Source organism: Chaetura pelagica, unplaced genomic scaffold, assembly GCF_000747805.2.
Source record: "Chaetura pelagica isolate M959 unplaced genomic scaffold, ChaPel_1.0 scaffold642, whole genome shotgun sequence".
NCBI classification, from domain to species: domain Eukaryota; kingdom Metazoa; phylum Chordata; class Aves; order Apodiformes; family Apodidae; genus Chaetura; species Chaetura pelagica.
The window spans coordinates 570,265-587,219 of NW_009952704.1; the positions used below are offsets into that span (position 1 = coordinate 570,265).

The window sequence follows — 16,955 nt, forward strand, 5'->3', positions numbered from 1 at the left end:
ATGCTATCTTCCTCAATTCAGGATAGACAGGATTATTTTTTAACTATTAGCTAGTTGACTCTTTTCACATTTACTGCTAATGATTTCCACTCCATAGTAGGAAGCTGAGGCAGTTGGTTTTGCCATGTGGAGCTATGTACAGAAATCTTGCAGACACACCAGAGGCATACCATAGGCTAAGCACCCAATAAATCTGCCTAAAATTTTGGGGCTCCATTTCTACTTAGCTCTTGAAAATTAGATATTTAAAATATATATACAAATATATTGTAGATTAATAAATAATATTCATACAGAAAAATAAACTTTAATAAATGTATTTTAATGTACTGTATATTTATAAAAGCATGTATTTTATAAATATATACATTATTACATATTTTATAGTTGTGTATCTCTCGAAATAATTTGTTTTATTAATGCTCCTTTTAAAGTTAATCTGATGCTAGTTTTAAAATACTGTTTCTAGGTAAATTTTGTTTATTGCTTTGTACAGTTCCAAGTACTATTGTATTTCCGTTGTGGTTATGATAATCTTTGGATATGGGAAATTATGTATTTTTTATATTAACTTTTTAATGCACATCTCTTGACTTTTTGTCACTGTTGCTACCCTGTGTCCCACTTCCCTTCCAGGTATGAGCAGCTTCTAATGGCTCCAGACCCAGTACCAATACATGCACTGAAACTCTTGGTGGCCCTGACTGAACACAGCCCTGCTTTTGTGAGGTGATACAACTATACATTCCCTGTTATTCTGGGTTCTTTTTGTTTAATTTTTATTTATTTTTATTTTTTTTTTTTTTTCCCATCAGGAATTAATGATAACTTGGATCTCACTATCATAATACTTTGATTAGCACTTAGGACATTTTGAAAATCCTTGGAGACTATCATATCTTTTGTCACAACCTTGTCTCTTTTCTGCCAATTTTAAACCATCCTGGTTATTTTAGTGTGGATTTAGCCAGTGAAGCATTAGACACAAAGTCATAAGAATGTTAACATCTAAATTATCATTTAAAAAGTAGAAAAAAATAATACCAAAACATTTTAAAAAACCTTGTCCAGCTAAGCATGTTTGTACAAGGACAAAGGTAATATATTTGTGAAAGGCTTAGAGACCTGTCCATTAACTTTAAAGCTCTTCAGGTTTTCTGCAAATATAACTGCCCTTTTAAGTTCCTTAGCATGGATTGTAATGTTTGGCATAGGTTAACGCAGAATGAGTGAACTTAATGTCTTAAAGTATCTTAATGTCTCCCTCTTCTTTTTTTTAAATTTAAGCTGTCATGGACACACACACACACACAAAAGTCGCATAGAACTTAGACTGAGTTTGTTCATAGTAATAAGGAACCATTTCTCTCTCATGTGTGTCCACACGTGCAGACATTCCTCTTCCCAGACCTGCCCAGAAAATCAAGTTGTTCTTGTACCCACCATTGTCTGTTCATGGTGTCTAATAATGTCATGGCTAAGAAGTCACTGTGCACAGTACTGTCTTGCTTTGGGTGATTGAAATGGGCAGAAGACTAAAAAAGCATAAGGATGGAAGTTAATTTTGTTTTCCCACTATTTTTATTACTAAGGATGAAATAATCCTCTTTTAATCTTTTATCATGCTGCTGTGAACACTGCTTTAAAATACTAAGTAGACTAAAAATTGACAAGGAAATAGCTTGGAAGTAGCGAGGAAGTAGCTTGGGATTTTAAATGGTTTGAATACACTGGATGTACTTAATTGTGGTTTTGTTTTATAGAAGCTTTTTGTGCTACTGCAGGATTTTATGTATTATACAAATAAATAGTACAGCTCTCTAATTTTAGAATTAACCTATTTTCTAATACTTTAAGAGTTATGACAAATATTTCTGTAACTAGAATGCTGGATAGTATAGCAGCACTTTGCCTCTGCATAATGAATTATCTTTGAGTAATTGTGTGTATTTGCCCTTATGCTTAATGTAGGTAGATTGTCTTTTTACAGCATATTATTAAAGAGCAGCTCTGGATATCCAATTACCTATTAATAATTTTAAGTATCAGTGTATCAGATACTGGTATATTAGGATGGGCTACTACATTCCAGATACTAACAGACCTTTTTTCTGTTTCTTGCATGTCTTACTGGCCTGTTTCCTTTAATTAAATAATTTCTTTGGCTAGCTTTCTAGAGGAGTGGAATTTAGGCAGTTCTCTTGGTCTGCCATCTTCCTGATTCTTTGACTTACTAATAACTTTAGCTGAAAGTAGCTGATGCATCAAAGCATGACAGAGGTGATATTCATATTTGCACAAACTGCTGGTGAACAAATTGGGAGCCAGATGCATGCTATGCTGAACACTAGATCACAACTGATTCTGTTTTGGTTTGATGTCTAATCAATCTGTACACATGGAGCTCAGAGTTACTCAAGCTGTATGCTCTTCTTTGCCTCTTTCATTAGGCACATGAAAATTGCTTGTCATTATTGTGATGAAAGATAAATAAGTAACACTGAACAAAAATCCTTTGGGATTTAATTTGTTATTTGTGGAAAAACTCTACTATATTTTAGCAAATGTCTACAGCAGGGCAAGAGCTGATTTGATGATGCAAATTCTGTATTCAGAAAAAGAAGTATCATAAGATACCTTGTCTTTCATGTGTTTACCAACTTAATGTATAGGTTCTATGTACAGATAGAAAGTCAGACACAGTTATTCATTAATGGTTGAGGTCTTTTTGTTCCAGCTTTGAGTCTTGTACTCTATTGTGTTGTGATCTGAAATGATCAAATTGCTAGATTTTTCTAGTGGTAAGGAGGAGTAGATATGAATTTCGTGGTTTCTATTCCTATGGTATATCAATTCGCTTTTCTTGTATGTTTTGACTGTTGTAAGCCATTCTGTACTGTGTCTCTCTGAAAAATATATTGGATCATGACTCTTAACTTAGCTCATGATCTTATAGCTAGGGTTATGAAATGTAGCTACTTGACTTACCTTTAATCAGAAACTCATAGTATTTAATGACGTTAATATATCTGAAAGATAAACACTCAAAACTATGGAGTCTGATTTTTATGGGTTGCTAAAATAGGCATTTTAGGTTGCAAGGAAGGAAAACAGTAAAGGAAACAGTGGAGGTAAGGGAAGTGTCAGATATTGCATCAGATAATAATCATGGCAGTGGGACACATTGCAGTTTTCTGTTATTAAGGTCATTTCCTGAGGGAGAAAAAGTAGTCTAAAAACTGATGATGTGACCCTTAGATTTGTGGTGGATAGAAGGACAGGGGAGCAAATTAAAGAACCTTCTCCACCTCGTGTCCTTACTGTGAATTTCCCAGGCAGACATTAGGCACTGCTCTAGGAAAGGTGAAAAGGTGGCAGCAAACAAAATAGGAAGGTGCTGAAGAGCAACAAAAATATCTGCTGTTTCTAAATGCCACAGATGTAGTTCGTGTGAAGATGATAGATGGATAGACCTTGTACATCACAGCAGATTGTCTCGACTAATTAAAGTAACTCTTAGTCACAATGTCTTTGGAATCATCCAAGAATTGTTCAGTTTTCAAACTTCATTCACACTATTCGTAGCCACGCGTTATTGATTAAGGACCTTTAGGACACATTTTAGACATGGTGTTAGTAATGGATTGATCCTCTTATCATGCATCATTATGTTCTAAATTAGCATTTGTTTACTTTTCAGTATATTCTGAAATGATCTATATAATATCTATACCCTCAACTGAAAAAAAGAAATAGTAAAAAAACCCCCATCCTAAACTCTTTTACGTTCAGCATGTTACTTTTAGTGAGTTTGCGTTGGTACAATTGTGATTTGGTTCACAAGCACTTGTTAGAATTGTGCATAGATTATCTTTGAACCTGCTGTAGTTTCTTTGCCATTTTACCCGGGGGCTAACATGTCAATGCTTTCCTTTCCTAGTGAATTGATTCATGTGGGCATATATGAATTGCTTTAAAAATACTTTGTTCTTCTCATTATTAATTTTAACTTTCTAGTTGAAGGTGGTATTGCTCACTTTAAAAAGTAGATCCATTTACTTCTGAATTACTTCTCTGTTTTTGTGTGTTTTCATGTTTTCTGTAATGAATATGGATAAAATAATATGGAGTAGTTCCGATAACACATAAGCCTATAGGGTCTAGTTCAACTGTACTGAAATATGTTAGAGGCGTACAACATGCAGATAGACTCAGTGAGATTGTTGAAGGATGATACAGTTTATTTAGAACTCTGGGGAATATTTATGTAGAGTTTGGACCTGATTCTTATAATAACAATTTCACATCTGTGAAAATTGTGTTGTAAAACCTCTCATTTTCTTGTTAGAGAAATAATGCTGATATAAACCAGCAAGGAATTCCAAGGATCTTGCTATCCCTCTTGTTTGGTAAAATATTTGCATGCGTGCTGGTCTATTGAATAACACTAGGCAGGAAGACTTACTCAGAAACACTTGAAATGTTGTGTGCCAGCTATTAACACTGTTGTCAAGTCACACATCATTGTAATTCATATCAAAGACAGTGGTTAGAGTTCAGTATTGGAAGTGAGTTCTCATAGTCTATTCACGTACTGACTGTAATTCTAATCACCGTTTTTAATGTAAAACACAACTCAGTGCTGCATTTTATAGAAGTTCCCCTTTAGTAAAGAAATTAGCTATTAACCTTATACCTTTAATTTTGTTTCCTCTTTTGTCTTGCTGATCAGTTGCTGAATGTCTGTTTTAAAAATGTTAGGCTATTGTTTGATGTTACCATTAAGTCAAGTATTGAAAAATGTCATATTTTAAGGCTGGTGTATTTACTTTCTTAATGAAAGCATTAAGCTGAAGGAGAAAATACCATTCATTCTTGGTTATTTTTGCTTGCAATGGTGAATTTTGGCCATTGTGAATATAAACAGCAAATAAAAACCAAGCAGATAATGAGGAAGAGTCAGCAGTAGGAATTGTAGACTTAAGTGAATTCAGTTCTGCCACAAATCCCATGTAAGATTCACCATGAAGTAAATCTAAACCACCATTCAAACCACTGTCTTGTGCTCAGCTGTAGGTGCCTATAAAAGTCTGTAGGAAGAAGAGAAGTGAGTGGCATTACTTGCTGCAAGCTTTCTCAGCCCCCTGTCAATTTTTTTTTCAGAAATCAAATAGGAAGACTTGGTGTTCTCTGCTATTGATGTGTAATTTTAATTTCATTTTACGTGGGTTCAAAAATATATTTTTTCAAATAACTTTCAGCATTTATAGTTCTCTATGTGCAGGTGATTGCACTATGGAATATTAATCATGTTTCAGAATTTTCTTTGGATTTCTTTGTTACTCTGGCACTTGCCACTTAATTTGATGCCATCAAATTCTTACAATGAAAAAGAAACACACTGCTTCATAAATTTCTGGCATGTTGTTTCCTTTAGCTGTGCCTTTTTCAATCTGAACAGTCCTGACTATGTTTTAAGACCCTTTAGGAGCCTTATAAAATACATTTTGAAAGCTGAAGAATGCTATATCGAGCAGCCCTCCTGTGTCCAAGTGCTGACTGGCTTCTTCAAAGATGTGTAATGGATTTGACATTTCTCCTCTTTAAAGTGAATGTCTTGGTTTTTGCTCTGTGCATGTGCACCAATTCTGTTCTTCAGAATAACATCTACCCTTTTGTTCAGCTTTGGATGCCTGTAATACCTAAATTTTCACACTGCCCCATCAGACTTTTCTCAAAAGTTAGTATCCAATAGCATAACATTTTCTGTCTTTTAAATCTTTCCTATGAAAGTAGAGAACTCACTCACTCCCATTTTTCCCTGGTAAGCCATCTCTTTATCAATCCAAAAGGTTTGTTAATATTTTTAATTCAGTAAGATTTTTTTTTATTATTATTTTTTTTTGGTAGGGGAGAATATTTAGGATTTAGAAGACCTATCTTACCTTTCTTATTTTGTGCATTGAAAACATAGGTCAGTAATTTAGCAGATGAGTGCATTTATGTTTACACCTCACAGACCACCTTTTGAAAAACCATATAGATTCAGAAACTTCCATTAGCATTATCTGACTACCAAGGTGTTGGGAGTCTGAGGTGTAAAGTGAATGCTGTCAGGTTGTGTTTGTGATTTCTTAGGGATAAAAATAATAACAAAATATTTTAGTTGATGTAAAAGACTACTTGCAGTCCTTATTTGTGCAAATAGTTCTCCATGAAGGCCAGAAGCAAGAAAAAGTTGCTTGACATTCTGTTGTGTTTTTCATGTCATTGAGTCATAGAATATCTCAATTTGGAAAGGACATGTAAGGATCAAGTCTAATCCCCTGTTCCTCACAGGACTATCTAAAACTAAATCATATGACTAAGAGCATAAATATTATTTTTTTCAAAACTGTCTGAAGCTTTTTCAAATATCAAATCAGTTAAAATTATATAGCAAATTAGGATTTTTACATTTAAGAAATTGCAGCTACTTAGGGCTGAAATCTCAGGCTGGGCTTTGAAGTTATAAATACATAAATGCTTAAAAAAAAAAGTGTCTGAGATGTGGTTGAAATAACTTCACTAACAAGCTGTTGATTTGTTCTAGACAATATTATAATTTTATGAAATGCCAAAATGTATTTTATGTTAAATAAGAATCTGAAAATTCACTAGCAAAACTTTAATGCAATTTTTATTTAATATTATGTTAGAAGGCAGCACAGCTGGAGAAAGGACTAATGTTGTCCTTCCTTGCCTTCAAAAAAGTCTTTAAAACCTGAAGGAATAGTGGAATTGTTTTTCTTATTTTCCAGTTGGGTACAATAACAGTCTAAAATATGTAATCACAACATGGCAGAAAATATTAGTTTTCAAGCTTTGACAGCAACATCAAAAAAGCTCTGCTAAAAAAAATAAAAATGTTTAGGATCCTTAAATGAAGTCCCTAAATGGAGCTTTTTTTTTCTAGTAAATTTTAATTTCCAGTAGCAGTCATGTAGAGCTCAGTTTTGATTGTTACATGCAGTGAGAGATAAAAAACCTGTAAAATGATCATGGAAAACTGAACTTATCAGTACTACAGTTAGTGTCAGTTTATGGCTTTGTAAATCAGTTTCTGTCATTTTTTTGCAAGTTTGTGTAATAAGTAAATCGATGCATAGTTTTCCTGTTTGGTTTCCTAGAGATAAGTGTAATAGAAAAATTAGCAACCATGTATCCATATTGAAACGTCACTAAACAAACTGAAATTTGTGAAAATTGAAACTGAAAAACAAGCTGTGGTGGGTAGGTGTTATCACTAGCAATATTGGACTATTCTTGTGGCCCACAATGAAACCAGCTGCATTTATGATATACAGAAAGCTCGGCTCTGTATATTAAGGAGAAAAAAAAAAAAAAAAAAGAAAAGTGAATACCTAATCTCAGGAGGAACGTTGCTTTATTTTTTATCCTGGTGGGACCAGTCAACTAGGAATAGGCTGACATATTACTTTACGTTATAGATCCTAGCACTTCACAGATAGTCCATTCAGAGAAGTAATTTGCCCTTTGTAGAGTGTCATCAACAATGTGAATTGGAACACCGCAGGCTTAAATCTCAAATCCTTGCTATTAGAGTAAATGAAGGTATTTTATAATCTCAGCATGGAAGAAAATAGGAGACTATTGAAAAGGACTTGAATATGTATTTTTCATGCTTTAGACTAAGTCAATTCTTTTTCAAAGCTAGGAGGAAACTTCAAATCATAGGTGTCAAGAGACCATGAAGATAACACATAATGGAAATATTAATATAAATTTTTCAAGCAAAACATCCCTCAGGATTTAGTACTCAAGGGAAAGAAATATAGCTTTTAAAATCAGATATTTTTAAGGACCCAAGCCTAATGTAATTTATTTTAATAAGTGAAACAAAGATTATATACCCTAAAAAGCAGGAATCTTACGTAGTGCCAGTAAGCCAGGAGTTTTATGTTGTCGCTGAATGTGCAGAGCAGAGTTGCAGAGGTTGCAGCTTTGTCAGAGAGCTTCAAACATTTTTCTTTATGACTATAACCTTTTATGGCCCTCAGGCTTTCAGTTATAGGGCATTCTTGTTTTATACCATGTTGTAGGACTGTAATATTTGGGGCTGATAACACATGAAGTTCATTTCTAGGTTTGAAAAAAAATATCATGTACTCTTGCCATTTCTGCTTCATTGATTGGGAATCCTTTTTGTATTAAGATTTTATATAGAAAGAGGGATATTTTATTTTAGGATTATTGGTTAGGATTATTGGTATTCAGTACTACTTATCAATAGGCAAGGGTAAAATTGTCGGAAATAACGGGAAATTGGTGAAACACATTATGTTGTAGTTTAGAGATACCAAAAGAGAGATTTTCCTATAAAAATATGAATTCTGAAGCTTGAAAATTAACAGGAGTTGCAACTACAAACTCCTCTCCTTCAGTAAGCTTTCTGAAACTGCTGGCAAAATGACTGGGATTGCTTTGACACCCTTCCGTTAAACGTGTGCCACAGACAGTTTTTGAGCTTCTGCTGGGAGTGAAAGTCAGCCCCTTTCATTTCACCACATAATTTCTGGAAGTTATTAGCAATTCATCTTCTGATGTATGATAAAACCAAAACTGCTGTGGTTCAATACATTGAATACGAATCTTAATATTGTACTTATTGAAAAATATTTCTCTTGAATTTCACATCCTTGACATTTGTAGCAAATACTCAAGATATTTGAAAGAAGAAATATCCTACTTCAGATATTTTTCTTACCATTTGGATGTATGTTTATTTTAATTCTCAGATCTCATTCCTTTGTGTGTATGAATACCAGTCAGCCTTTCCTTGTTAAATTTCCCATATTATACACTTGTGAAACATCTTTAAAACATAATCTTCAAATAATGATGATGCATATCTCTCTTACATACAGATCTTCATTGTTTTTTTTATCTTCCTTTTCTGTCTACTAGAAAAAGTTAAGTATTAAATAAAAATCGGATTATTTGATATCCAACATAATTTTCTGCCTGCAGAAAGGCCAAAAGTCCTCTCTTCCTCCTTTTCCCATGGGTAATTTGAAATGCAAACTACAGTAGTGGAGAAGGCTTAGGAACTGGAATAGAAGAATAATGCTTTTCAGGAAAATTAATTTTTTTAATAATTGAACCCCTAAAGATAGGGTTGATAGATTTTCTCACTGAGGCATTTTATGGTAGATACCATTTTAAATTGTGCCTTAGTATAACATTTTTTAAATTGAGGTCTTTGCCTTTGAACAGCTACTAAAGGGCATGGTATGAAAGTGTGATGGTAAGATGACTTTGAAAGTTTCCAGTTCAGTGATGGTTCTTTATTATTTGAGATACACCCAAAAAGAGTAAATTTATGTGAGCTGTTCTCCAATTTATTCAAGGGACCAATGCCCAGAGATGCTATTCTGACTTTAAGATTCACATCCCTGAGTTTACTTGCTGTTTTTGAGAGTGAAACTGAGGACTTTCCAGAGACTACCTCCACCAACTTTGTCTTTTTATGCTGCTTCAGTGGCATGTAATTTTAGAAATGTATGGGTTCTTTTTACCAAGAAGAATTAATCTGATTATTTTTGTGTCAGAAGCTAGTGTAAAGTACTGCACAGTAAAGCTTCAAACATGAAACTTAATACTTACTTTAGTCAAGTATGACTCCTGTTTGTTCACAGAGATTTAAAATGTATAACTTTGTGTTTTTAACTGATGTACCAACCACAAGACAATTTTGTAATAGGTTCTGTGCTGAATTCCCTGAGTAAGTGTGCAAAAGCACACTGAGCATACAGTCACAGTGGCCATCCTCAACGCTTGTAGATGTACTCTCTGTGCTTGTGTTCTGCATTTAGTACATGCACTTCATGATACAATCTTTTCTTATAGCTGTGTCCCAAGGCTAAAAGCTACCTAATCTTTATGAAGCAATTCATAATGGTATAAAGACACAAGAGTAAAGAGGTGAATAGGCATCTACTACAATGTGTAAGAAGAGAGAATCATTCATCAATTCAGACAGCATGATGTTGGAAAGTCAATCATGTAATTCATGTCATTGTAGTGTTTGGGAGAGAAACACATGCTTTACTAATAAATAAAGATGTTTTGGATTCTAAGAATAGAAAAGAGTGCATTAATATCAAGTATTACTGTTTTTTGAGACTATTCTTATATATATATATATATATCTATATACATAGAACCATTATTTTGAAATTCAGAAGAATATAGCTAAATTGTTTTGAGTAACTCTGCCTCAATGTTATAAAGAGAAATGCCTGACAAATCTGCCCTATTAACCTGTTAAACCCAAGAAGTTAGTTAATGTAGCATACTTAAAAAAACATAGCATATTTAAAATTTCACTATGTGCCCTGAGTCTCTTAATTAAAATTCTTAATGATGCATGCTGACTGTTTCATAGTATGTATAATATTATATTTCTGTATTTTGATTAATTTCTGTCATTTAAAAATACTAATTTAATTACTGTTCCACTCACCTGAATCATATCAGTGAAGCAGACCTAGAAGTAATTTCCAAAGCAGTATAACATTGCTGTTTCTATTTAATAGCTGAAGTGTAGAGCTCATTTTTGTTGAGAGCTAGTCAAAATATGAGGTTCTGGGTCATGGATTTTGGCAACAACAATTATACTACTCTGCTCCTTTTGTGATTTTAGTGTGTCAAACAAGAATTCACTTCCTCTCTTTCTAAATAAATCTTAAAATGTTTGGGTTTTTTTACAGCCTTGTGGAAGAAATCCATCTTTTTCCAGTTGTTTTGCAAGTCATATTGGTAAGAATATTTTATATATATATATATGTACACTAATAGATTAGTAGCATATCTCCCAAATAATGTCAAACTAGTAAGCAAGTTTAGTAAGAGATGATGACAAATTAATATGTTGATAAAAATAAATTGAACAGTTCATCAATGCAAAAGAATGCAAAAGAACCAGGTGTGTGTGTGGTTCTCACCAACTATCTACTATACAAAAACTTTCTAAGTTGTTTTTTTTCCTTTTTTTTTTAACAAAATTAAGACCTGGAAAATAGAATTAATGAACTTGAACCTTAAATAGATCCATATATTTGCCTAACCCAAGTAACAAATGCTGAGAAAGCTGCATTTGACACAAATTTGCATAAAACCTGAATTTTACTATAATGCCAATTCCCACAATTTGCTTTTGCAATTTCTTTCAAGATACAGTATCAAGGATATGATTTTTAGGTAGTCATATGCTGAATTTCCATCCCTAAGTAGGATCTGCCACTTATGAAGACCATGAAAAAATGGTGGTGGATTTGTATATCTCTGAAGTGTTGCTAACCAAATATGTTAATGAAGAAGAAAAATCGGTAGACTAGTTTGGAAGCTAGATACTGTGCTTTCTGCTGGCCTTCTTGTGGCTGAATTCCACAACCTCTTGTTTATTTTTTCAATCTCTTTGTTCATTAAGTTTTATTAGATTAGTGTCCTGTCATGTAAGCATGCTTCTGATGAACACTAAATACACATCATAAATAAGTATGCATAATTTGTGCAGTGTGAGCCAATTGCATACTTGATTTTGTATCATTCTTGGAATTCAATTGTAAATTCGATTCTGGATCAACTTTGATTTTTCCTTTTTTAGATTTAAGTGTCTTAAACTTTCTTCCTTTGCAGTGACTTATTTTACTGCCTATCATTTAAAATCTCTTTAATGCTGCATTTGAAGATAAGCCCTTTTTTATTCAAGTTACCTCTCTAGTGGTGATAGATTTTTGCAATAGGATACAGAACACAAGCTTTATTCTATTCCATGTACATATATGTACAAATTTCTTCTTGTGGTACTAGCAACAAAAATATTTTACAGCATTACATAAATAGTTTTGACCCAGTGTAAGTACTGCTTTAGGTAGAAACAGAAGAGGAACACAGTATAATATGAAAGTCAAAAGTTTAATATTAATATCTTCAAATATGAAGTTAATGTCTAAAATGTCTCCAGGTGCTTGAATCTTGAAGTTCGACTGCCAATACATATACACACAGATGTATTTATAAATGTCTGTTGTATAAAGCTATGAGTATTTTAGCATTGTTATTATCTTAAGAAATATTCCCAGATCTTGAAAAACTTTTTATAACATATCTATAGTCATGGTATTTAAAATGTTTGTATGTCATGCCATGTAAGTAGGATAAGTTGGAGTCAGTCATAAATACTGCCTCTTGACATCTCTGCACACAGTTTGACCTCATGAGTTCTAGAAATAATTCTTTAAAGAGTAAAAAGCAGCTAAACTCAAAATCAGCCTCCTGGCTGGTTTTTGTTCAAGGTTTCATAGCTCTCTGAAACCTCTGTAGCTATCTTGAATCTTACAGCTAGACTTGTGAGGGAGTAGCTTACAGCTCTTAGGGAACAAAAAAATAAGTCTCTTTTCGACATGAGTTGTTCAGGGAGGACACCTGTAGTGCCTTCAGTTATCATTTATAGCAGTTAAACTGTATCAGTGAATTGGACATCAGCTGTGGTCTTGGTTGTGATGTTAGGGATGTGAGACCCTAAATAAGTTGATAGTGTCCCCTCTGTTCCCCCACAAAAGAGTGAATTCTGCAAAGGAATGTTAGCCAATTGGGAAGGGTCACGAGTCAGGACTAATCAGACTGGAAGGATTAATTGTTAGGCTGTTTTTCCTCATGAACAAAACAAACTAACAAATGCCTTTGCTATATGTTTCTGAAATAATTTTCAAGGTCATATGAGTGAAAGGAGCTGCATATAATTTACTTCCTATTTACAGTCCATAAAGTAGTCTTTATCAAGGTTTGCACTTCTGTTGTTTTCAAGAAACAGCACATCAAGCCCTGTTGTTGTGCCTAGAATTTTACTAGACCCTAAGAAACTGAATTTATATTATGCTTCAGTCAATACACTATTTTGTACTGTCAGTAAGAAAATGTAGAACTAGTACTATCAAGATCAAGGAATATCGCTGGAACTTCATAATTTTCTCTGCTGAGTCCAAATATCCAATGTATTTTCTATGTATTATTAAATGTAGCTCATGTAATTTCCAGCAATGCCAGTGACAGGACATTGGCTCTTTTAGGCTCTGAGGGAAATAACGTGGGCTCAGAATTGGAATGTATCTCCAGGAGTAGTCTTCATTTCTCGACTGTGCCACAATCACAGTGGGATTGAATGTACTAGCTTTAATCTAGCTAAAATAGCAGGGAGGACATGATGGCTTGCAGATACTGGGCAGTACACACTAAGTTGATTTTAGTGGGACTGCTTCTCACTCTTCATTGATACAGAGTTGCAGTACCTCATATACTGCAGGCTACCCTGTGTTATGATCTAAGCAGTAACACTGAGATTTGGTGATTTTTTTGCCCTCTCTTGTGTATCTGGACCAGGTACATCTCTCAACTCAAATGGATCAAACCAAATATATTCTTCAATGTCATTTATCATTGTGATTCTGTTAATGTTATAGTTGCCAAACAAAAGGAACTGTAGCAGTGAAAAAGGCTGTTACTGTCTACCTAAGAAGTTCTTCTAAGGGAATAGCTATTGCTTTTATTCACCTGAGTGAGGTTTTAGTTACTGGTCTATTAGTCAGAGGCTTTTAAATATAGTTGCTGTTCCCCTGGTAACACTCAACGCACATTTATCACTCAACACTCAGTTACGTTTAAAAAATGCAAATTAATAGTGTACTTTGTGCATATGTTAAAGACCTGGATATGGTTCTTTGTTGCAAAACTTCAAAGGAGAATTTCATGTTACACCTGAATGCAAATTAATTTCATCGGTACCCTGATGCCAGATCCTAGGGCTAATGCTTATGTAGGTTAGGAGTAGTTATGCAAAGCAATATAAAGGTATGACTGCAGTATGAGTTGGCATTTCTCCTGTTACAACTTCTAAAGACATTAGTGAAGATGTAGTGACGTGTATCTGTGGAAAAAGGGAGACAAATCAACAATACGCGAGTATATTCAGGCCAGTAAGTGATTGAAAAACAGAAGGAAATCTGGCATCATAATATGCAAAATTTAAAAGGTGCAAACTCTCCTTGCTAACAAGATTAAAAATAATGAGCCAAATTCCATTACAACATAAGTGATGCCAAAATTTGTGTTGATGTAAGGTATAAATATTAAATGCCACTGCTCATGAAGTAGAAGGGATTGTGGCAGGAAAAGTTACTGTGGGATATGTTTCATGCTTTACTTTCTTGCTGCCATTTTCTGCTACATCCTTAGTATTTTGTTTCTAATATATTTAAATGTGTCAAAGCTGCGATCTCTCTGAAATATCAGTATATTATATACAAAATATTACTTTTGAATAAAGTTATAGTGATGGACTGAGCTTGATAAAGGAATTGGAACTGTCTTACTCTCATATTTATAACTTATGGTCATTTTTATTTTAAATTGCTCCCAAGATTTTGTTGAGTAGCTGCCTATGAAGTTGGCACATGTTATTTTCTGAGCTATATTACTTTCTAGAAGGGACAGGACAGGGACCCTCCATACATCATAAATATTACCTGTCCTTCCTTCAGGGTTATCTGAATCTAAACTATCACATAGAAATTCTGTGTAGCTAGTGAAATTCTAGTTTTCTGCTGATAAATTTTTAGACTAAAGCTAAGGATGCTTGTGATTAAGAGCTCTGTGCTACCCTCTTTTTAAAGCTTAGTAGCCAATAGTGTGCTTATTCTATTAAAATCTCTAGTATAGATTTCAATCACACCAGCATCTCACAGAATCCATTTTTTGCTGCTAAATTTCTTTTTACAACTTTCTGTATTTTAGTGGTCAATGACCACATGAAAAATGTGGCAACATGGATTTAAAAGGATATGCTTTTAATGAAAATGACTTTGTAGTAAGATTGAGAATTATTGTATTTATAAATGATATCTTATTATTAAATACCATCAGCATCAATGGTAGATAGTGTCTTAGTGTCTAAACTGTACAATAAAATTTAAAGGTAAAAATATAAGTATTATTTTGTTCATATTGTTGTTCTATCCTTTGTGCAAGTGAAGTCCACACCTTTTCTTCACATTTTTGAAATAATTAAAATTAATTTTAAAATTAAAAAAATAATTTATTTTCCTGTAAATACAGTGGAAAGCTGTTACTATGAAAAGAAAAAAAAAAATTTTTGTAATCATATCAATATATTTGTTTATTATTCCTAGTTGTGTCGAGGTCTGAGCTTCTATACTGTCCCTGTCAATTTTGGGACAATTATATGTGTCAATTTAAAAAAAATTAATTACAGAATTGGACATCTTAAACTAAAGGATCATTTATACTGTTCATGTTTTTGATACATTGCAGTAATTGTGCAATTGTGCTTGAATGTTCAAAATATGCCTCAAGATAATTGTCATGCTGGCAGATACTGATCTTTTTGGAAGCTGTGCTTTGCTCACTTGGTTGTAATTGCAGTTGAAAGTCAAATTCATTATTCCCCTGAGCACTAAGGAAGAGACTATAAGCTAGGCGTGATTATAGAAGATTGGTAACAATTACATCAAAATTGCTTAACCATATTCATACTGTTAATATGAGGCAAACCACTCCAGTTTTATTTGGGTAACACCTTTTCAAAACAGCTACTCATTTTGTGGAAGTTTTCTCTAAATAGCAGATACATAGCCATGTATAACTAGATTGCTCTGTTTTTTTTAAAAAGAAGTAAAATAATTTTAACCAAAGTCCTTCAAGAAAAAAGAAAAAGTTTTGAGAAAGAAATCACAGATCAACCAAGTGGGATCAGTGGCTGGATTTTGTATTTCATTTTGAATTTTAATTGGAGGAAGAAAATCTAGCTAAAGGAAATGGTTGCGATCAGATTCCATTCCTCGTCATCCAGTTAAAGCAGTGAAGCCACCCACTTAGAACCATTTAAAAATAATACTTGTTTACTGACAAGCCTTTCCTGTGAAAATACTATAAAAAAGGAAAAAACATTGGAGAAGAAAATCAGGAGCTTCATAATTCCTGTTTTATTTAGCTTCTATTTTCTGCTGATAGACTGCAGTCAAATATCATGTGAGGAAAGAGATAGAAGTGTTCTTCTGTTTAGCAGACACATGGATGATATGTACAGAAAATGATGCATCAGAGGTTATTGCAGCAGTTGAAGCCTTAGATTACCTCTGTGTGCTAAACTAAGCACCTGTTCGTCCAGTGTGGTGTACACTTTTGTTGGCCATCTAGAAGAATAGGAAGCATGTTTCTAACTCTTGCAAGATCATCCAGGATAGATACTTGAAACATATTGTAGGAGACTATTCTTATATTCTGTAGAGAGTAGAAGTTTATGCTGCTGAACTCATCTGCTGGAGAAAATTAGCACTTAGTGGGGATAGGCCATTGGTCCTCTATGCTGTAAACGAGCTTTGAGCTGAAGTCCCTCATGGAGCTCTGTGCTTGCATGAGAGGATTGCTACTGGTGGTAACTGATAGATATCAATATTTCACACCAGTCTGCTGGCATAATCCTTAATTTAGCCTCAGCCATCTATTAAAAAAATCAACACAAAGATCTCTGGGAATGGTTAGGAGACGTATTTTAAAGAACAGGAAATAGTATTTATTTTATTAGCTTTGTGTGTAGTATTCCTGTTCCTGACAGGAATTCAATGCTGTTATAAAAAAGTTCAAAGCAATGGCTCATTTTGGTGTATTTCATCTGCTCATTACTGCTACTAGGGAAAATCTGCATTTATAAGATATCTAAAATTATATTCTAAGAGTGTTTTTTTGTGGCTTCTATAGGATGGGCATTTGTTATAGTTAGGAGTCTTAAATTTATCCATAAATATAGTTTGGGGGGGGGGTTGTTGTTTGGTTTTGTTTTGTTTTTTTTTTCTTTTTTTTAGGTATGCATATTTTCT

General features: G+C 33.6%; 1 protein-coding gene across 1 annotated transcript in view; it reads left to right on the plus strand.

Moving 5' to 3' along the window:
- The window catches only part of ULK4 (unc-51 like kinase 4), a 219,221-nt gene that overhangs the window by 91,044 nt on the left and 111,222 nt on the right, over positions 1-16,955 (plus strand). The window contains 2 exon segments of the mRNA XM_009994107.1: positions 637-729; positions 10,773-10,821. Of these exon segments, the coding sequence (XP_009992409.1) occupies positions 637-729; positions 10,773-10,821 (142 nt within the window).